This window comes from Rhyacophila brunnea, unplaced genomic scaffold (genome assembly GCF_057557595.1).
Source record: "Rhyacophila brunnea isolate RB1 unplaced genomic scaffold, BYU_Rbru_1.0 scaffold_5, whole genome shotgun sequence".
NCBI classification, from domain to species: Eukaryota; Metazoa; Arthropoda; class Insecta; order Trichoptera; family Rhyacophilidae; genus Rhyacophila; species Rhyacophila brunnea.
The window spans coordinates 29,409,928-29,434,084 of NW_028233170.1; the positions used below are offsets into that span (position 1 = coordinate 29,409,928).

Genomic DNA, 24,157 nt, shown 5'->3' on the forward strand with positions numbered 1-24,157 from the left:
TAGCAATATTGTCTGAGATTCATATTTATTTTTATTGATTAAACATTTGCTTTGCAAAAAAGTGATGTTTCTATATGTATGTGTGTATATGTGTTTTACATAATTATTTAATTCAAATAAAACCCAAAAGTTGTAAAGTTATAAAATAAAAAGGCAAATTTTTTCTTAATAATTTATTCTTTACAATTTTATGATAGAATGGTTGACTCCCCACATTACAATCAGTATAACGATACAACAATACTATAGTAAGCCAAATTAGATGTTTCCATAGAAACATTTATGAAAAAACAGTGGTAATTATCATTTTACCTATGATCAAAATGTACTACGTATGAAAGGCATACATTGTAGATCGATTTATAATAGTTGATGGTAATTTATTGTATTTCATAACATATAAATAAGATTTGTTCTAAAAATTCTGGCTTAACCTACAACTAAGATGCCTGAATTGAATTCGTAAGGTGGAACTTCGAGATTGAGAGGAGCGGGTCCCTTGCGTATTCTGCCTGATGCATCATAATGACTTCCATGGCAAGGGCAGTAGTAGCCTCCGAAGTCACCGGCGTTGGCAACTGGCACACAACCCAGATGGGTGCACACTCCGATTACCACCAGCCACTCGGGATCCCTGGCTCGGACCTGGTCGGTTTCAGGGTCACGTAGTGTCGACACATTCACGGCTTGCTCCGTAGAAATCTCGGCACCGGTTCTGCAACACACCGAAAAATAAGAAACGATAAAAACATAAATGCAAACAAAACCAAGAATGCATGTTTCTTATTTCTATTCACAGTTGCAATAAATATCTTGGTAATATCGTCTCTGTTCTGGCAGAACACACTAACTGGAGAATACTAGTTTTGAGTAATTTGACTTTGAAGTTGTTACAATGTTTCAAATGGTCTATAATGTGAGTTTATTAAGTAATCGTAAGAAGGATGACTTTAAAATAAAGACTGTTTATTTAGTAAGAAGGTTTCCAGACGGTAAAGTTTGAAATAAGGAACATTTTGGTGTAACTAACTCAATATGTCATTTTTTCGAATTAGTGTCTTCTGCCAGAACAGTGACGATATGATCCAAGGACCAGATGCAATGATGTCAGCGTTAAATTAACCTAACCAACATATTTATGTATTAATCGAGTTAGTATCGAATTGGTAGAATTGCATTTTTAAAATGGCTGAACTGCATTAAATTCTAAATTTTGGTTTTCATATTTGATAGCTATTTCGGTCGTCAAAATAAATTGAAATATGAATTATAATCGATAAATATAAGGAGCCAGCGATGGCCAAAATTCACATCAATGTATGTTTGAACCAAGAGCATGAACCCAATAGGTTGAGCAAGCGGCTAACATCCATTTCCCATAAAAAAAAAACACTTTAGAAACATCTTCGTGAGGCGGCAAAAATTTACACCGGATTGTAGAGCCAATAAAAAAAATAAAAACTATAAATATATAGCCAATATTCTCCGTATTCTTGAACACAGCACAGGACAAACCAGTCATTCATCCAGAGAGGCAGCTCTCGTGGCGCAGTGCATAAGGCGCTAGCCTTCCATCCGGGAGCTCTGGGTTTGATTCCCGACGAGGACACAATATATTTATGTGATTTTCTCAAAACCAAGGACATAATTATTAATAATAGTAGGTGCTCAGTAATACGGCACCCATTTTTTTTCACCTTTGCCGAATTGACGGAAATGCCTGATTATTGGATTTCTATAGGAAATAATAAATAATCTGTCAAGGTTGGGCACCAAACTGCCGAGCGAACGGCTCTCCGCTCTGTAATCCGGCAGTTTAATGTGAAACCTGCCGGATTATAGGGCAGGAGAGCTGAGTTGCAAAATGCCAGAGTATTGGACGTGTCGGATTACCAAGCGCCTACTGTATATATAAAAAAAAATCATCCAGACACATCAGATAAAGGAACAGCTCTCGATATATCTGACACCCATTGTGCAGTTTTTTTGATATAGTATTCGGCGCAAACAGGATAACTTTCAGAGACTGGTGGTTTTGGATAGCCGCCACGGATGGCGAAGAAACAAAAGAGGTGGAGAGTCACTCGGAGGATAACAGAATTTCATGGTCATGAGGGAATGACCAAAAAGAGAGAGAGAGGAGATAAATTTTAAATAATTTGATGTTTACTTTATCAATGGTTAACTGAATTAACATATTATTACAGATCCAGTATACGTAGTAAGATAAAAGTAATACTGGATCCGTATTTTTTATAGTATGGCAATAAAATTCCTACATTTTCAAATTGGCCATTTCACTTTATTTTTGTTTTAGAAATCATAATGAAAATAATATAATATGTATGCATTAAATTTAATACAGCTAGTTTTACATATCGTCACTGTTCTGGCAGAAGACACTAATTCGAAAAAATGACATATTGATTAGTTATACCAAAATGTTCCTTATTTCAAACTTTACCGTCTGGAAACCTTCTTAATAAATAAACAGTATTTATTTTAAAGTCATCCTTTTTACGATTACTTAATAAACTCACATGATAGACCATTTTAAACATTTTAACAACTTCAAATTCAAATTACTCAAAACTAGTATTCTCCAGTTAGTGTGTTCTGCCAGAACAGAGACGATTTACGCATTGAATGGATAGTCAACTTACAAAACTATTTATTTGATATCTAGTTAGAAATGACATGTCAGATATATCAGGTTACCAGGCGGATGCAAATGTCACTAGTCTAAAGCAAAAATTACATAGCCAGACTCTCAAGCCGACCGTTTTCCCTGATCGCCCTCCCGATCGTTTGCGATTGTTCCTGATCATGAAACTTCATTTTGCACCGTTCCCTAGAGTCGTGGCCAAAATAGAATAATTACTATATTACTCAATCAACATAGGAATTATTCTACTTCAACCACGACTCCGGTGAATGATCCAAAGTGATATTTCATGATTGGGGGGACGATTGTGGTAGACGATCGATGTAAGCATCTGCCAGTGTAATTTGGCTTAAAATTGTCTACATGTATCTAGAATATCAGATATTGTAGTGGTATGGTGAAATTTAGCCTTAATGTGTAAATGATTTCTTTATATTTTTTTCATCATTCGTTAAACAGCCGATACACAGCTAAATGGCTAATAATGATTCGTGACACAATATACAAAGCTCTAACCTGTTAGTAAAACTAATATCAGTGGCAGGTGGCGGCATAGCAGACACTGATCTGAATGTGTAGAGGAAAAATACACAGCCTATTCAATAAGAGTATGTATTAGTATGAGTTTACTATTATAGCAGAATATAGCACCAGCGCAAGCACCTGATTGTGAAAATTATAATTTACTGTAGCAATCTTGTATGGGGGGGGGGGGGGGGCAGGTGTAGTAAAATCCGGTAATAATTAACAGTAATCGTTGCTGCTAAAAATGGCATGTAGGATAAAATCAAATACACTATAGAGCAGTGGTTCTCACGTGAAATTTAACTATGGCCGCACAATAATTGACATTGACAAAATGGATCAATTTATTTATAGACAAGTCCATTTAATAAAAGACATTTGAACATTTTAGTACAATATATCTATTTATTTAAAAATAATGCAAATGTTAATTCCTCAATACTCCTGTTTTCCAATGCCAGCCGCACGGCTGCTCCTAGTTTGCATCTGTCAACTGGCTTTGATATTTGTTTTTTGTGAAGTGCATTATACTGAATGATCTTTCACAGTATACAGTAGAAAGAAAAATTGACAACATTAATAAAGCAATTGTTCGCAATTCTTTGAATTGACTTGATACTTGGTCAACGTACAATTTCGACCAAAATTTTTCATCTGTGATTTTTTTTAAATGGTTTGAAAAATTATTCCGTTAAGCGCTGGTGGCCGCAGCAAAATTCTCTGGTGGACCACCAGGGCCGCACATGAGAACCACTGCTATAAAGTAACCCAAGGAAATTTGCAATTTTTCTGAGCCGACTTTCAGTCTTGATTTACCTCATTTTCTTATTAAAACCTCATGAACAGTAAAATGCTTAAAACTTATGGGCCAACACCTTAGTGGCTGCATACCACCTAGCGACAGCCCAACAGGAAATGTCAAAAACTATCTACATGTCAAACCTATGTGAATTTAGCTAAAAGCCTATCCTGTATGTAAATCAATGGAGTAACCTGTGACGAATGAACAATGGTCGTCCTCTCCATTTGAAGGACATGGATTTTCCTTCTGGGATGTCGGCGAGTTTAATTTCAATCTTAGCCATGGCCAACACATCGGCTGAAGCTGACATGGATTTGACATAGTGGTGCACGACTGTCTTGACACCATAGACTGCTGCAACCGAGCTACCTGGAATATTCAATTAACAATGATTTAGAATTATCATGAAGGATGACAAGCCTCTTCACAGAGCAGTTATGAGTTTACTTAATTGGCGGAGGCCAAATCGCATGCGCCGTCTCTCTCACTAGGATGCCGACCGTGTTCTTTCGAATTATCAGAAAATGAATATTGAACATGTTGCATTATTTACTCACTTAGCGACCTGAATGGTTATGCCAATCAGCTCCTTCTTAAGCCGCATTTACAAGTGTCACTTAGAATGATCATCTGGGATGAACAATGAATAAAGTATAGAACGTGTTCTACTTTTTGTTCACTTTGGACGAATCCTAGTAAATGAAACATCAAAGTGAACCATGTAAATATACGCACACTGCAGTTTTGTCGATTTGAAATTGAATTTCGGTTCCAAATGAAGAAACATTAGGACTATAACATTCTCTCATAGTTGTATTTTCTTTAGTAATAAACGTTGCTACTTTAATGAGCAGTTATTCAAATTAATATTTGGACAATCTATAATAATATCCTAGTAAAAATAAAATTGTTTTAGTTGTTTGATTCTAATAATAAGATGAATAACATTTTTGTGAGGCACACATATGAGTAAACCATTTTATACTGTAAAATACTATTATTTGCACAAATGTCAAACGAATGTGAAGAATTTTAATATGATGCCACAATTTATACAGTATACAAAATGATCAATGTGCTTGCACAACACAAAATTGGCACAAAATATAAATGGCATATTAAATAGTACATAGTAGGACTAATAAATATAATTGCTAACGAGGTTAGCGTTCACTTCATTACCTGCGGCAATCAGATAAGTGAAAGATTTCCTAGCTTCTGCTGACTCACTACTCTTAACGTTGGGGTTGAGAGTCTGACTACGACGATAAAATGAGAAGTCCGGGATAGTTACGTCAGTGTGAGCAAAACGCAATTGCGTTGTAACTGAAAACAGAAGAAAAACATTGTAACCAACCATCAATGACACTGTTATGTAACACTAATAGTATGGAAATTATTTGAATATAAATCATTATTGTTTACCTCCGAGTCCTGACTTAACCCTCAAATTGGCAGAAGGCAGAGAAGCATTTAACGATTGCAAGGTGGAGGTTCGCGGCAGTGGACTCACTATGATCTTCTCGGTGTGCGAGGGTACAGCTGTGGCGACAGGCCTCAGCCCGGATGCCACAACCTGTGTAGTCGCCTTTAAATATGGGGCTAATGATCCCGTTTTAGCGACGACGTTAATCATTTTCGTTTTATTCGGACTTGCACTAAAATACTAAAATAATGACGACAGCCAACCTATGTAATAGTTAGCCAAGACAGGATAGAAAATTTTGACCATCGACAATAATCTCTCGCGCTGTCAAAATAATGTTGCAAGCAATATTAAATACTTTTTTGACATCAACCGTGCATGCATTTTAAAGCAATAATTTTGCGTCATTAGTTTCAAAATAACATGAAATTATTTACATTGAGTTTAAAAATAATTTTACAATTTAAAATGAATTAAAGAAACGTACGTAACGTTAACGTCGATTACATTGATTACATTAGTATTTGAGTTATGTAGGTACCTTTGCCTACTAACTGTAACTTAACAGTAGGTACGCCATCTTGTGGACTCACAGTTGAATACATAATATTTACGAAGACATCATGGTCCTGCGTTATGCTTTAAAAATGGATTTATACATTATACGAGTGGAATAACGTCTGAAGTGAGATGAAAATAGATATAAAGTTTTCACTTCATGGAGGGATTCATTCTTATGAAGAAGCACTGAGAAAGGAGACAAATATATATAGTCTATAATAATATAAAAAGAGATAGCTGATGTTTCTATTTCCATGATTAGCGAAAAATTGACTATGAAGACTGTGTGAGGAATATTGCTCGTAGTTATTAATTGATGGATCGTAAAATTAGAATACCTATCTGGTGTGATGGAGCTGTATTTTTTTCAACAGTTTCATGGTGTGTTTATGTTTAACTCCCACACACCGCAATAGTTTTTCTTATTGCATGTTTCTATTCGTTGCTTTACTTTACAAACTAAAATTATTAACCATATTATGTAGGTACCGACTAGGATAAACAGTATTTATACCAATGATTCGTCATGACTTTTTATTATTTTATATGGAATTAATAATACCAATTTATAGATTATCTCATATGTCTTTACGAAATAAGATGAACTCTATTTTGGACCTATATACAAGGATTATTACATTTATTTATAAAAATACACTTAAAACATTAAAATAAGATCATTGTAATGCACTCAAAGAGTATATTTGAAATTATTTTTAATCAAAATAACAAGATTAATGCTTTTTAGACAATATTTTTCAATGCTCATAAAAGTAAAAGTGCATGTCAAAAGCATCGATTGCATCCCTGGAATTATTGTGTTTACCCAATGGCAGCACTGAATCCAGGTACAGTAACAAATTTACGTTTTATGGACTGGTTAGAAGGAAAGTGATTTCAAAATTGCGGACGGACCCATTTAAGGTAGGAAAATCATTATTTATCAATATGAAATGATTCGTCAGTCTTGTGTGATGATTTTTCCATTAAGTTACCTTATGAATCGTGTCAACTTAACGCAGTTTAATTGATTTTTCGTGTCAGTGCATCAGCTGCACTGTACCTTGACAAGATGGTTGCACATACGAATATTTTGACAACCCTTCCGTATTTTCAATCGTACACTTCCGGGAAAGTCATGATTTCCCGCAAAACTCTGGAATTGCATTCAACAATGTGTTTACAAACAATGCTAATCAGTGTCAGTGGGTGATTCCGTTTTTCAAGTACGATTGTTGCATGGAATTCAATTAGAATCGAATCAGCGGTGCATATGGTATTTACTACACATGCTCCATTCTCTACCTGGCTGATATTGATTGACTGTCGCTCGCACTAAATAATACAGGCGTAGGTATATGCGTACTCATTAAAAGTATGAAGGCACAGCACATAGGGCGAGGGACGTTGTGCATTCAGATCGTCATACCAGGGCAGATGCTATTTCCGCAGTCTAAATTAAAATCATGCATTTTGAACGGCGCGATCCTCCGAATTCAGGTCATTTTTATTTAGCGTTTCGCCAGCGCATGCTGCTCATTAGAAAGTGTCATTGTACTTAGTTTGCATATTGATATCTAGGTTCGCTGATGCACAAGAAAAACATAAATAAACAAACCTCAGCGCAGCCTGCACTTTTTATTATTGTTTTACTTATTTCATTATGGCGGGAAAATTTCAAATTGCAAATTAAAAAAAAAACTTTATATGGGATTGATTTCAAATCAGTACGTGCAAAATAATATTATTTAGAAAAGTTTCACGAATGATTATTACATTTTTATGCGATGCATCATGGATGGCATGAGACGAGCAGCTTTGTTACTTTCTCTTTTAAATTTAATTTTAATACGCCGAAATTTTGATGTGTCAAACCTGATTTTTGAGTGATTGTAAACAAAAAGTTTTTACTAAACATTTAAAAACATGCACATGCAATAATTATCGATCGGATTTAAAAAACAATAGATATAATAATAATAATAAACGCATTGCAAAATATCGCGAAGATTCCTATTGGAATCAAATTAGATAAATATTTTACTGTGTTATCACATAAGTAATCGTGTAATATTATTATGAATGCTATAAGTACATAATAATTAATATATTGTTCTTAATTAAAAATTTTAACTGAGAAAAAATATTTATTTACTAAATAATGTTTGTAACGTACAAGCAATCTACTGATTTTTATCTATTTGAAGCCTTGATATTGTGTGCGTAAAATAAATTAAATAGGACGTCTTTGTGTTGCATGTTGCATCTCGCTTATTTGTTGGGTGTAGAACGTTTTTGGGTCAACCCCTCCTTCCCTTGCGTACGTCTATACCTACGTTTTATATCATGGTGTATATATATACCTACTGTATAAAGTCCTGAGCGCTCCTAGGGCCACGGGAGGCGTAAACGCCTAGAGAACACGATTTACAGGTTAACCGTGCACGTTATAATAAATTATTTATAGATTTATATAAATAAAAAAAAACATAATATGCACATAATTCGAAAATGTCTATTCAATTTTACCCTAATGTAATATAATTACTTTACGTTGTTACAGGAAGTATTTATGTACGTACTTGCAGTAACTAAGTACCCAAAGTACTAGTTGAATGTATTTCAACATCATTGGGTAGGTAGAAAGAAGACTTGCAAGGGAAGATATTATTATTTAACATTAGTAAAGAATAACGATCTACGAATTATATTAAAAATAAAATAAAAATGCATCAGATCCGGCTGAACTGGTGGGATTCGATTGAATCCCAGCGATTTCTAACACAGGGCTCGGATCCTAAGTGGGTCTACCGGTACGTGGTACCTATGTATTCCGTTATCTTATCCATTTCCAGCACTGATCTAATTTAACCATATATTATAATCGAATATAATTGCCAATTAATCAATAATCACAAAAAATAACTAAGTTTTATAGGGTTACTTCACATAGTTACCGACTTCCTAATTGACGTGTTAACATATTAGAAAATTATCAATCTGATAAAAAAATGACTTATTTTTGATGAGAATTCTATATTGTACACGACATACATCTAACGAACTAAAAATCACCTGCTCATCCACGTACATCTTTAAATCCCCACCTTCCGCTAACGGATTTGCACACTACTTGCAACTCTCTAACGTGTCAGCCAGAATAGATAATAATAATATATTATACTTAAGAGCGCGATGCAGAACCGTTGACGTTAAACAGCTGTTCTAACAATAAAAACACGTTACATGTTTTTTCTCTCTTCCACTTAGGCGTTCTAATACGAATTACTTATAATATATGTTTTTTTCACTGAACTTAGGTCGTCTAAATCGGCCCATTAAAGTTAGGCGCGTATCTTAAGGACTTCGGCGCCTAAGTATGGTTCTGCATCGCGATCTTAGTCTCAGTGTACTGCTTTTACTTTTATGTACTTACTTATTATTGACATTGCTTAAATTTAATTCGTTACAAAATGCTTAGGCATAATATTCATGGAATGGAAGAACAGGTAGGTACACCTACCTACCTGTTCTTCAGAACATCAGCCAAGGAAGCCATGCAGTGAATCATTATTATCAAAGGCATTTCGAGTATGCCTAGCAACGGCGAAATAATCTTCCTGTGTGAGAGATTTAATGAGAGCCCCCTTGCATTCGTCGGCGCCCCTCCCCGCGATCCTCCCGTGTCACCTTGTTTGTGCATTCACGGGGGGCTGCGTTCTCCCCGGACGAGGCCACCCCTATGTGCCGCGCCGCTCCCGAAAAACATCAAAGTTATTCTGCAGCGCATTCCGTTTAGCATTATTGAACTTGCGTAAGCGAGGGCGATGATCCCGGGGCTCGAAGCACAGATCCACTTCTTGCGGATAAATGGCGAACCTGCAGTAAGCACTGCCCGGTTAGGCTCGCGAGGGGGAAGGGGGTTGGGGGTGGATTTATCGATGCATGCATGCCGCAATACCGACTCGACGACCCTTGTCCACGACAAAGTTGTCGAATTTTATCGGACTGAAAATAAAATGTGATGCTCCACCGGTCTCACATATAGAATATTATTTTCCTCTCGGGCTATATTAAAATGAATGTTTATGGTCCCCTAAACATTTTTCGACTGTTTCCTCGATTGCGTTAGCCAATCATCTATACGTTCAATAAAATAAAGAGAGTATTATTATATTTTCATACCTGCTAACTTTAATATATTTACCCAATACATACCTATATGCGACTTTCTACTAAAGTTAAAAAAAAATGAAAAATCACGTATGGAAATAAATGGAACACATTCAAAAGTTTGCTCTATTCGTAGACTCATAACATTACAAGGTTCGGCTCATATATAATCCCTATGCTCTCGACATGTTTGTATCTAAACACTGTATAATACTATCGAGTCGTAGCAGTGGCATTCCGTGGGATTAAGCACATTTTAAAAGTCCAAAAATAATGAGAATACTACAACTTTCTGGAGTAGTTTTCGTGGAAAGGAGTTATAAAATGATAATATATATATTTTAAATTATACATGTTGTTTTATCAGCCGATAGCTACTTCTACCACGTAAATGCTAACTCAATTAATGTAAAGGGTATGTATGCTTGCGACGCTGATGGTAGGTATGTACCTACATGCCCACATTTAACGTCAATATCCACGTTAGAAGATTATTAAAGATTGTTTATTACTTTTCCGTTAATATTTAAATATAGCTAATATGTAGGTAATGAATTTACACTGTATTTGATATCTATGTACAATGGAAGAGGGCGGGATTTTAATTTTGCCTAAGACCTGTTTTGCCTAGGCACGTCACTGAGTTGTGTATATTTATCCTTATTCAAGAAGTAAATCGTAAAAATGTCCCTACAAAATCCCAGATAACTAATTCTGTCGCAACACAACTAACTTGGCCTTCTTCGAAGGCGGTGAACCGCCATGATATGATACGTGACGTCTTTCAGTTATTTAGACTCTAATTGGTAGTGATGAATCCTGGTCTCATCTAAAATCTCAAATTGTGTCAAGAAATTGTCGGAAATACAGCCCACCACCCCCGCGAAGTTTGGACACGAGCACGCTTTGTTCCGGTGTCAGAAGCCTTGATATCCACCGAACAGGTATAGGTAAATCATTCTACAGTGTCACCATGGCTACGGAAAAAGCGACCTGCAGTTGTAGTGGTATTGTTTGCTAGCATTAAACCAGGCATTGCAGCAAGCAATTCCAATGCATACGCGTAACGCCTATGGTGCCACTGTAGAATGATTTACCTATAGCTTTGACGATTGCAATTTCGAAGATAAGATGAATTCCGCTCGTTCACATTAGATCTATCATAGATCCTATAATAGGATTGGACATCTGTTATTGTTCAGTTGGACAGTAATTCCGCGATCATGACGAATGTCCATGACTTGATGTTTTGTGGAATAACTGTTGTTGATGGCCTTCCACCGCGAGGATAGTCTCTAACATCTCTAACAAATTAAAAAAAAAATAAACAATTGATGATAATACATAATAAATATCCTTTTAATGATTTCATTCAGTGTGTACACAAAAATGCTGAATACACTAAATTCAGACAGCTGTTTTCAAAAGTGAAAGAAGATGTCAGATGTTGCCAAATTGAAAATAACGAATTGAGATCGCCTAGTACCTACTTATTTTTTCGATGTTGTAATTTTTCCAGTCACCGCATTTGCTATAGGTACCTACCTACTCATATTAAATAAAATAGCATTTAGGTATAGATTTAAAAATGCACGTAATCACCAAAATGATGCTTAATTCAAAACTTGCTCAAAGTAACATCGATGGACATTTTCCTTGTTTAAATTTGGCTTGTTTAAGTTGAAGCTTTTCCCAACAGATGGCATTCATGGGACGCATTTGACATGACAATATCCAGGCCGAGTAGAGTCTGAGTGTGTAGCAATAATTGATAAAGGGTTAATTAGGGATAATACCCTTCGATAATGAGTAAGTTGGTAGTTAGGTATGGCTAATACGCCATAACTCGTAACGTATAAGCACAATTGGATGAATAAGGATGATTTTGAGGAATGTGAAAATCACAAACACGTTTTCCTGAGGGAAGACCCCGTACTAATTGCCAAACTGGTGATGTGCGATTAATGTAGTGGTACATAACACCAGGTCAGCGTACATTTCCCTGTATCAATTATTATATTATAAAAAAAAACATAATGGATTTTAAGTATAATTGTGTAGTGATAGCGCTCAAGTGAGTATCTGATGATCGATGCTCATATTCTTCCTCTTCTCTGGCACTATAGTCCGGGATAGACTTTGATCGACTTAAGCATAATGACTCGATCTTCTGCTCTCTTTATCTAGTCGATTACTCCAAGCGCTCGCAAGTCTCTTTGCAGGCTATCAAACCACCGCAGTCGTGGTCTTCTGGTCTTCTCGAATTCCGTTTTCCTTCTGAACCATTAAACACGAGATGCTTTGCCTGTGCTTGTTCATACATAATATTTATGTGTCACGTGGCCGACACATCGTTGAAGCATGGTTTTTATAAATCTGACAACGTCAATTTTTACTGGTAATTGTTAGTTATTAGATGCACCTGAATAGACCCCATAATAGCCGCCGGTGCAGACGAAGTTTTTTTTAGTGGAAAACTGCATTTTATAAGAATAGTATCAAAACTTGAAACTGGAAAATTTTCAATTATCGCTCAGGTATCATTGACCAAGTTAATATAACGATGTTCTAACATTGATACCTCGTATCTGATATTCAATATTTTTGACAGGGGGCAGTTAACATTTTATACTATTAAACGAAATTAAATAATAACAAAAATACTTTCTTTTTCTTTTGACCATATCCGATCCTAATAGGATCATTGGGTCTATTCTATGCTTATCGACCGCTAAAGTGATAAAGTGATAAATATTATCAAACTTAGGGTAGGTTTGTATCAAAATATTAGCACTTATTGTAACAATTACACGAAGTTGGTTTTTATTGTTGCAATAAGTGCTATATTTTAACAGCACCTATATTGCTGCTGTTAAAATATCGCACTTATTGCAACAATAAAAACCAGCTTCGTGTAATTGTTACAATAAGTGCTAATATTTTGATACAAACCTACCCTAAGTTTGATACTATTTATCAATTTAGTGTTCGATAAGTATAGAATAGACCCACATATGGGCCTCCACAGATTAGAGGTTTGTATTAACAGATTTTTGTTTTTTACGATAAATGGATGTCAGCCACTTGCTCAACCTATTAGGTCTATACCCTGACAGACAGAAATTGAAAAACAATATGTGTACTTGCCAGACCCAGGATTCGAACCTGGTACCCACGGCGTGATAGTCCAACGCTTAAGCCGCGCGGCCACCGTGGGTGATGATAACAAAAATACGCTTAGTGAAAAAATAATTTAATTTATTTTTTAAGATAACCGTATTTTTTGTTTAATTTTAATAAGTACCTAATTTTTTATAACATTTTAATTACCCCCATCGAAAATATTGAACGTCAGATACGAGGTGTTAATCAATGTTAGAACATCGATAAGTTGATCAAGAGTCACACACACACACATTTATAATATGTTATATGAGTGCAAGGGTGACTGTTTATATTAAATAGTATTTTTAATTTTGCTACAACTAAAATAGCTATCGACAAAACGACCAAATGTGTGACATTTAATATTATACTATTTCACCTGCCTATTCGTTCGATATTATCGGATGGGATAAAAGTTTGCGCTTCACCGTAAACCTTTACCGTAAATCCGAGATGTTAATTAGTCAGTGGTAGACTTTGAAAGCTTTCACCCGTGCTATGAGTGCCTCCTGCCTACTTGTACGTCCAATTATAAGTCCTTGAGGCCGTTGTCCATTATAATAAGCATACTGCTAACGGGCTTAAAAGGTAACGCTTCTATTCGTCCTACTCAACTGCAAAAGAGTAAAGTTATGGTAACACATCGAAGAGGGCACATATTTTTTAATACTATAACATGCCATAGTGATGTAGTAGTGAAAAAATCACAGAAATACCTTGGCAGACCTCACTGAGATCGGCCCGAAAACCCCAGTATGAAAAAACGGTGCCTTGCGCCATTGGACTTTAAGGGTCGCTTTTAAATACATTGGTGGGAGTTTTTAGTTTTCACTTTTTGGATACAGGTAATGCTTATATTCAGATTTCATCGGAATATTAGTATATGCCTATGCCTCATACGGCATATACTGTATAATAGAAGTCCTGCAGCTGGCTTCTGAGTGATATATAACTTCACAATGCCCCTTTGTCTTTCAAATGAAAATTCAGAATACATACGATGGTTCCGTCGACGTAGAGATTTTATTGGGTAACACACGAAATGAACAGTAAACTGTTGTATTTATGCAGTGACAACATAAGTGGACAGAAGAAGAGAGAACCTACGACTTGGTAGTCGATCCCTTATGCATATGTTACATAAAATAAATATTTGTAATGTAATATACCATTAACTTTTGTTATTTTCTACCGATGTATTTTTATTCCACGTAGCTTGTAGCACCGTAGCAATCCCTCGTAGCGGCGTAGCATATCCTTTTTCATCGTAGCATCTTGAATCTCCGTTTTTACCTGGATAATTAAAACAATTTTTTCAGACGCTGCCTTCTGCTAAATTAACGGTATATTGATGGGCCATATATATCATAGCGAATCGAAAAAAATCGAGAGCACATTTTATGTAACAAACGTCGTTTTTTTTTTGAATTTTCGTTTAGTTATTAAATGTTGCGAGATCTCTTAAGAGCGTACATAAGTGAAACGACAAATAATTTTCAACTGTATGTCGAACGAAATTTCGGCCGCGTTGCCATTCGGAGAGCGATAGTCGACCTGTTTGTACGTCAATTTGTTTTTTGATAGCGTCGGAGGAATATATTCTTAAATCGTGTAAAGATGACTAAAAAACGTTCCGCATGTACTTGAAAAAGAAAACATGTCAATTAATATACTATTATTATTACGAATATAATAATAAACATAACATAAAAAGGACGCATGTTGAATTTTTATGACAAATTATATTTCGTTCGGCTCGCGTCATTTGCACAATCCGCGCATCGCCTAGTCACGATCTTTTTAGACCATGCCTCAGATGAGGTATAGCCTTAAATTCATTCCAAACGAAATAGCAAAAGTTTGAGTCGCATGACGAAGAAATGAAAATGGGAATCGTATTTTTTTTAATGCTTAATTATGAAACTACCGTTTTTTCAATTCAGTTACAAATTAAATCGCAGAGACATTACTATGTTATTTAAATTTTCCCGATAATCTTTTTACTATTTTTTTAAGGATGGATAGATGGGAATAATTTTATTGTTCCGTGTGGATTTTGTCAGATGTCTCAGTCACGCTGCGACTAGCCTAGCTGTAAGACACTAACTGCGTGTCGAATTGCGTTTAGTTCAGGACTCTAAATGGACCGAAGCGCAACGGAGTGCCGTTTCGGTTCATACAATTCCAAAAATTATCGCTCCGTCTTATGGAAAAAATAATTTGACCGTCTGAGGTAGATAAGCCATATAACAAAGAATATAACACACTTATTTTTTTTAAATACACTTAAAATTAGAAAACTATGTATTTATATATGTAAAGATTTATCGAGCGCTCCGGTTCGTAAAATTTTCCATTTCGAGTGCTAGTTTAGTTATCCATAGTAGGTACCTAAAGTTAAAACAAATATAACCAAATAACTCAATTCTTGCACTCAAAAAAGAAAGTATTTCAATGTTTTTGTTCTGTCTCAGCATGTACATGATGATAAGCAAATGGGATTAATTCGGATCTAGTATAGACCTACACGAAAAAGCTTTCAACACGTCATAATATGATTTTGACGGGGTTTATGGATCGTTTCACGAGTAGTGGACAGCGATAGCCCTGACTAAAAGGATAGGTAATAGATTTTTCTGGGTAGGACATCTGCAAATAGGGACGTCAAAAAGTGTTAATACTTTTGAACATACTTAGATAATTCTGAAAACACTTCTGAGATAATATATTATAACCAAAAGAAAAAATCTTTTTGAAAAAAGTAAGAAGGAATCGATCCTGCATCGCGCCCATAGAACCACTATGCTAAAGGAGGCATACTTAATTGTGACAAATTTTGACTAATAGCTTTTAATACTCACTGAAGTTTTAATACTCACTTTCCAAATTGAGCTACTTTTGGCAATCGGCTTTTGTATTTAAAATCAATATAGTTAATACTTTTCTTCCGATAGCGATACTGATTTTTCGATTTTCGTCAGAATTAAATCCCTCACGGACAAGCATCATTATTGATGTAGATACTTGCTAGGATAAATACTTTTTGACCTAAACTCTGATACTGTGGTGTCGACTATCGAAACTTTTCTTTCGATGTGAAGTCCCTATCTGTAACCAATGAAGTCATGCGTAAACTTAATACTTCAAACATATTTAATTGCTATAAAGGCGTAAGGACGGAAAATAATTGGATAAGTAAACAAAAAACGTGTAGATACCTACGCTGTAAGAGTTCACAATCTGGTCAAACAGCGATTGGTATTCGAGAGGTAGACGACGTTCGTAGGGTCCTAGAGGCGAGTCTGCGAAACTTTGTGGCACCGAGACGAATACAATCAGTGTGGAGAGTCCTACATCCTGGTTGATGCTATCAACAGTGTTAATAATACCTACTTGGTATATGTTATTTACTTATAATGCTTGAAAGGATAGAATGAGAAAACTTTGAAAACAAACTACGGTAAATTTCTGCTACTTTTGAAAGCTTAACTTCCAAAGAAGGTTATGAAATGCAATAAGGCCGTAAAATCTGAAAACGTTGCCTTTGATATCCGCTGTAATAAATTATTATGCTTCGCCAAAGCACCCGGCCAGTGACTTCTGAATTCTGATGTAGCCGTGAACTGAAAATATTAGATATTCAAATAATATGCCCACTTCGTTCGAATAATGTCAAAACTTCAAATTATTTTCTCGAAATGGAAGCAGCCTACGTCCGACGCTTTCATTAAGTATTATATCCATTCATAAACATAATTACAAAACTTTTCTTTGTCGATGCTGTGATGTGACACAATCCTGTGACCCTTTTATTTATTTATTATTTACCCCGCTCTCCATCGAGGAGTCCTCGTTCTCAAAGGGAAAACTTTTTTGTGTACTCGTCTCCATTCATAGATGTTGTTTTTTGACTATAATTTAACATAGATATTGCAAAGCTTCCCAAATGAATCTGTTCAATATGTGCGCTGGTAATATGACTACCAACCTATCCTATCTACATAATATTTTTTGTATAAAATGGAAACAGTGGCGTCGTGTCATATTATATCTGTTAGTTTTCTACTCTGTTGATTATCACTGTTAAAAAAATGCACACCTTTGATAAATAATGATCTGTGACTTTTCTTTACTTTCTACTTCATCGTACTTTGCTTCCTCCACAACATTTCTCTGGTCGGATATAGTCACATAGTTTCCTTTTCCAATTCTTAACGTTGAATTTATAGTACACTTTTCTTCATGTTGTCTTCTTATTGACTTTCGACATAAATAATCTCAATATTAATGTGGCACCCTAGGCGGGTCAAATACTTAAATGCCAACTTGAAATATGCACCCTTGTTGCATTGTTGGTAGGATGATTTTTCAAACGTAAGTTTTAAGTAGTATTATTTAAGCGGACACGTTACCAGAATAGGACAACATTACTGTGCAGATATGAACACGGCCTTCACAGTATATTACGTAAGACACTAGGTTCGCATTCGGGGCTCTGAGTTTGATTCACGGAAGGGCACAATACATCTAGGTGATTTTCTCAAAGCCTGGGTGGTTATGTGATTGTCTTACTGGTACTAATATACTATTGTCTCACTATTAGAGTCCCTATACGTTTTATAACTTTGCATTTTTTGCGCCTCTTTGCCTGTAAAATATTTATGTAGTAATTATGTAAAAGAAATATTTTTAGAATATATCACATCATTTTCATCCTAGAGCCCTGCTCTAAAGTTATGAAGCATATACTCTAACTTCTACACTATAACTGTCAATGGGTCTTATGGCCTGATGCAGTATTAAAAAGAACCCGAATAGCAATATGCATTCTATTGTAGGTATATTTCTGTTTTTGCACATATTTATCTCTTAACGAAAGAATTCACTTTGTGAACATATATGATGAATATGGTCGTTTTCGAGGTTCTGTTTATTCTTTAGATACTTCGTCCACTTACCAGTGCGACCTACGACCCAATGCGATTTACACGCTTCTTATGTAAATGAGTTTAATATACAATATCTATCTACACTACTATTTGTGATACTGATTCACTTTTTCCTGCATAAGTACCATCACCTAGTTTGTAGGTACTCTTTGTGTGTGTGCCTTTGTTCGCCCACCATGATATGACAGTATCCAATGCCGTTAGATAGCTGATAACAGCGACTCGTCCCGGATTTCCAGTTGGACCTATATCACATCTTGCCTAATCCGAAAAACAAAGGATATATTTTCTTTTTAGAAAAAAAAAATCACCCGTTTTCGCCCAAGTAATTTATATTTTTGACAACCCCTCCTGTTTCTATAACGATCTAACTGGCGTAAATAGATAATAAGTGATCTGATCCTTATGAGTTTAGTTAGGTGATAGTTGTTATTTACTTGTTTGAGAGATTACGAAATAATCATAATATATTATGATAGTTGTTTTAGTATTCCAATGTAAGTACAGCACACACGAGCGAAAATTGACATTTTTTTTTTTTACATATTTTGAAATATAAAAATATATAATACGTTAATCGGAAAAAATAGTTAATCTCTTAACATTAAAGTAAATCATTTTTAAATTAAATTTTTAATAGTAGATAACGTTATTAACAATAATCAGACAGGCACTGACACAAGGTTTACTTCTCCATCTACGCCTCTGCCACACCAAAAAATAATTTGAATTCAGAATAGATGGCGCTGAAGTCGCAGTAATAACTAATAATCAAATCATTTGAATTGTAGTCATGCACTTATTTCGATGCGATAGGGAAACCCTTGCCTAACAACCAATTATATTGCTGTTTGAAGATGTTGAGTGCTTGTAAATACATTCACAAATTGAAGCTACGTCAGTACGTACGATTTATATTGAATTTCATAAATGGTAATTTTGATTGGTATGTACTGCACAATTTGTACATTGTTAGAGAAAGATGTTAACCCACCACGACCTTGAAAGCTTAGTTTTTATTATTTCAGTTTTACCATCACCGAATCTCTTGAAAGCGTGAATATCGATTGATTTTATTTTCCGTTGTAATAGCTAATTCGGGTAGTATGCACTTTGTTTTCTTTGAGAGAAAGGCGAAAATGCTTTCAAATATTCGGTTGATTCTCGTAACATTAAGTAGCCATCATTTCTTTTTCAGGTCAGTAATTCTTATGGTTTAAAAATGAACCTCAAGAAAACAAAACTATTACTAGTATCAAAAACAGCAACACCAGACACCAACACAACAGCGAACCAATCGAATGTGTGACCCATTATAAATATTTAGGTACATGGGTCAATGAGAAATGGGACCAGTCGCAGGAAATAAAAACTAAAATTAAGATCGCAAGGAGCGCCTTTCTCAAAATGAGACGCCTCCTTAGCAATCGAGATCTTAACCTAGGCCTGAGACTACGTATGGTACGTTGTTATGTGCTCTCAATTCTTTTCTATGGTATGGAAGTATGGACGCTAAACCAAGAGATGTCACGGAGACTTGAAGCTTTCGAGATGTGGCTGTATAGACGCATCCTCGAAATTCCTTGGACTGACCGGGTGACAAATGTTGAAGTTCTCAACCGAATGGGGAAGGACCGAGAAGTTCTACGTAGTATCGAAACCAGGAAACTACAATACCTCGGCCACATTATGAGAGGATAAAAATACAGCATTCCCCAACTTGTTATTCAAGGAAAGATCAATGGGAAGTAGTAGAGGACGGCGTCGAATTTCGTGGCTTAAGAACCTCCGTGATTGGTACGAGTGCAGCTCCACCTAACTGTTCCGGGTAGCAGACGACAAAGATAAGATCGCCTTGATGGTAGCCGACCTCCGCTAGGGGATGGCACAATAAGAAGAAGAATTTCTTTTTCTGTACTTTGCAGTGTATATTCTCAACTGAACAATATATTTTTATTATTAATTCAGATGCAGTATTAAATTCAGCTTATTACTATATGGCATCGTGTCGTATGTGCAAAATTATCATCGCTGTAGCTTATTTTGAATAATATTTTCGTCAGTTTATATAAAATCAACGCATTACTCCATACTACGTAAATATACCAATAATTGAGCGATCGTTGGCATATTTATTGGGTAGGAAAATAACTAATAAATAAATAAACTAATCAAATCTTCATATTTTTGAATAAATTAGAAATAATTATCTGCTGATTTGTAACGATGTTCGCGTTAGCTTCGTCGGTGATAATCAGTATGCTACCTTCCTTTTTATATTTATTATATTTATAATCTCAGTTTTTTTGTATCACCTGATAACTAATTGATTTCTTAGTTAAATTACCACGAATTGTCGAAAACATGTTGTGTAGTAGTATATCTATTTTCATTTACATTACCCCAATCCATTTTTTTTTTAATTAGGCATATTTCGCTAAAGAGGTATAGATAGTAAGAATAATATCCGATATAAAAAAAAACTTATTATTTATTTACATTAATTTAATTTACTGTCATAATATTATTCATATAGGTAAATATTATTAAAATATGTTTTGTTCACTATGAAAATCACGATATGTCACCAAAATTACCATTAGGTCAATCGCGATGACCTTGACCAGTTAATATGACCAATTTATCGCCTGTATCACATATTAATAATGCCATTATAATATTGCTGGTCGTTGAAGGGTTACAGCACAAATAATTTTCTGTGTAGTGGTGGGCCAACCAACACACTGCCAACCGAATTCATGGTCATTGCGCGTGTATGCGTGTGGCCGTTAAACCACGCAATGTCAACTTTTCCTACGCTGTTACCTTTCCAATGAACATAGCCTTATTAGTTATTAGTTTCCTAAAATCGATATGGACTATATAATTATCATTATCATCTTTGATATTTTTTTAGAAGGCATTAATGTGATTTATAGAATATAGAGTATAGATACGAATTTTATAATTTTTTTCATTGGAAATATTACCACGGTCATAATAATTTTAACATATTTATAAATAGGATACACTGATTGACATTACGTTATAATTTGTGTATAAAACTAGGTAATATCCTTTTTGTATAATTACATTATCAATATTGACAGAACTCTACTATAAAATCATTTAATAGTTGAAAGTAAGTAAATTACATGTACAAACATGTTGTTCAATCGATAGCTTTTATGACTAGGAAACACCCCAGAAACATACTTAAATATTAGAAAAATCTCAAAATATGTGAGATTCGAATGTCATCTTCGCCTGCGGGGTAACTAATCAAAATTAAGCTATCGGTCTAAGTGTCTTTTGTTCATAAGGTAAAGGCAATGCTCGAAGGGTGTTCCAATCTGTAGATTGCTATCACCTTTTTTAATTAAAATCAAGATACTGAATTTGATTCAAAATTAGCGTCAGGATCATTCAAAATGTTAATTGTGATGTTTTTGTGCTTATTGTTATTACCAAATACATATAAATAATTAGGTATGTTTTTATTTTAAGTTACGTAAGAATTTAAAAATAAATATTTGTTATTTACTTATATACTTACGTATACACTCATGTACCTACCCTTAAAATAGTTATATTAATATTATGATGGTTAACGTACGTATAGAATAAAAACAACTACGCTTACAATGATAATAAATAGGTAGTTTCAATTTATTATAACATGTTAAATACGTTATATTATGTTTGGTGTCATTGTGCTACGTAATGATATGAGTTAGAACCTCTTTTCGCCTGCGCCGCAGATGCTACATCTCCGGTTTTCCGTTCGGCTGTGTGTGTGAGTGTGCATTTGTATGCGCCGTGACTGTAGAAATAAGTGCGTAGAGCGAGTCAGCGAGCGCAGTGCCAGTGGCGGCACGTGTAGCTGTGCGTGACAGCCCTGCCTGATCGCCGATAACAATACATTACTTTCAATTACATTTTTTATCTCCTTCCCTGGGCATTTTTTAAATTCTACCGAGATTTCACGTCGCTGGATGTGTTTGCTTTGAGGAAAATCTTTCAAGGTCACGCGGAATGTGTTAAGGTTACAATTTTAACTTCGTTGACCTTGACGTTTTTTTCCATTTTTAACTGTCATCTCACAAGCAGATGACTAACAATAATACCTGCCTACTTATTTAAAACCATTTAAAATTAATTAAGTATTTATTAATTTTTTTAACTTATTGAATTCTGAGATGAATATTTTACTATTATCACGTAACCATCATGGATAAAAATGCATATTTTAGATCAGAGCTTCTCAACCGGTGTGTCGTCAAATATTGTTCGATCTTTCAATGAAAGTAATGGAAACTTGGAAAATTACCGAACCCTTGAAGATATTCACTTCTATGAATTTTGATGATTGTAAAAAGAGTATCCATTTTCATTAAATAGTACAATAAAGACTCTTCTATCATTTACCACCGAGAAATATTTCGCGTCAATGGTCACTATAATGAATTCAAAAAGGTATTTAAAAAAAATCCTGACCAGGAATCACGAATGAATCTTTCAAGCATCGACCCAGACATAAAGCAGCTGTGTTTATAAGCGGAGTCGCAATGAAATGGTTACCTGCCAATTCAACATTAAGATTTTACGCCAAATATAACCGCATTGACTCCGGAACATCACACCATTGACTGGTCTTGGTATGGTAATTTCGCTGGAAGACTCCTTGAGGCCGGTCATGTTATCTGTTAAACATATCTCCGTGGCGGAGAAATACAGAATTGTCATAAAATGTACACGGAAAGCGATGAGTCGCATTTAGAAAATTTTCGGCGTTGTACGAGTACCTCCAACGCGAAGATCTGTTTTCTTAAATTTATCGGTACTTTTGTGTTAGCCTTTGTTACTTACTAACATAAACTGATGTATATTCAGTCAAAGCAAACTTAAGCACATAGTGACCTCAGTCATGGGTAACTGCTCATGAGAAATTCCAAGTCATAAATAATGATTTTTCACATCATACATGATTCGCCCAATTACAACCAGATGTGGTGCGGGGCGGTGTGGTTTGTTGAGACCATAAACTTCAATGTCGGCAATTTGTATACATTCCTACTGTTTTATAAATGGAAAATTTAAAGATATATGAAAGATTTTTTTCTAGTTATTTTTCAGGTAAAATATTTTAATTTCGACTTAAGAGCGTACTTCAGTGAAACGGAAAATAATTTTCAACAGTAGGTGCGACGAAATTTCTCACTAGTCGCCAATCGGAGACCGACAGTCGAGGTGTCTGCATGTCGATTTGTTTTGTCATGGCGTCGGATGGAAATATTCTTAAATCGTGTAAAGATGACTAAAAAACTTTACGTATGTACTTTAAAAAGAAAACATGTCAATGAATATACTATTATTATTAGTAATATAACAACAAACATAACATTAAATGGACGCATGTTGGATTTTTATGTCAAATTATATTTCGTTCGGCACGCGTCATTTGCACAATCCGCGCATCGCCTAGCCACGGTCTTTTTAGACCATGCCTCATTTGAAGTATAGCCTTAAGAGATCATATATTTATTTCTGTGTGTTGCGAAAAATTTATAATTTGGATGATATTCAATAACCCGAAAAAGGTTTTTCTTAGACAGTGACGTAACTAAATTCTACAAGTGACAAATTATATGCCTTCAATTAATTGTATACGAGTTTCTCTTCGGTTGTATTTTCTTTATTTATTGGCTATCTTAGTCGATATAGGAATATCTGGCAACATGTACATTTTCTAGGAAAATTTTAACATCATAGCCTATATATATCCTATGGCAAATAAATGCAAAACTGACTATTCAAAAATATTCAACTTATTACTTATTATGACGGTGCCAGCCCTAATTTATGTGGCGTAAATCAGGGTATTATGTATT

General features: G+C 35.0%; 2 protein-coding genes across 2 annotated transcripts in view; one reads left to right on the forward strand and one right to left on the reverse strand.

Moving 5' to 3' along the window:
* Positions 1-154: 154 nt before the first annotated feature.
* On the reverse strand, positions 155-5,725 carry RFeSP (Rieske iron-sulfur protein). Its single transcript, XM_085955594.1, has 4 exons — positions 5,418-5,725; positions 5,175-5,318; positions 4,184-4,361; positions 155-715 (listed from the first exon to the last, which is right to left on the reverse strand). Exons 1-4 carry the CDS (start codon positions 5,626-5,628, stop codon positions 430-432), a joined length of 819 nt encoding a protein of 272 aa, XP_085811720.1. The 5' UTR covers positions 5,629-5,725; the 3' UTR covers positions 155-429.
* A 1,100-nt stretch (positions 5,726-6,825) lies between these two features.
* chinmo (Chronologically inappropriate morphogenesis) overlaps positions 6,826-24,157 on the forward strand; it is a 362,087-nt gene continuing 344,755 nt past the window's right edge. Inside the window, exon 1 of the mRNA XM_085955597.1 lies at positions 6,826-6,903. The gene's annotated coding sequence lies outside the window, so the exon portion shown is untranslated. The remainder of the gene's footprint in view (positions 6,904-24,157) is intronic.

Excerpts from the sequence above, each read along its gene's own strand:
- RFeSP (XM_085955594.1), bottom strand. The coding sequence starts at position 5,628 with ATGATTAACGTCGTCGCTAAAACGGGATCATTAGCCCCATATTTAAAG. Across the intron at positions 4,362-5,174 it reads CACTTATCTGATTGCCGCAG|GTAGCTCGGTTGCAGCAGTC; the intron begins GTAATGAAGTGA and ends TGAATATTCCAG. Across the intron at positions 716-4,183 it reads CCATTGTTCATTCGTCACAG|AACCGGTGCCGAGATTTCTA; the intron begins GTTACTCCATTG and ends GGTGTGTTGCAG.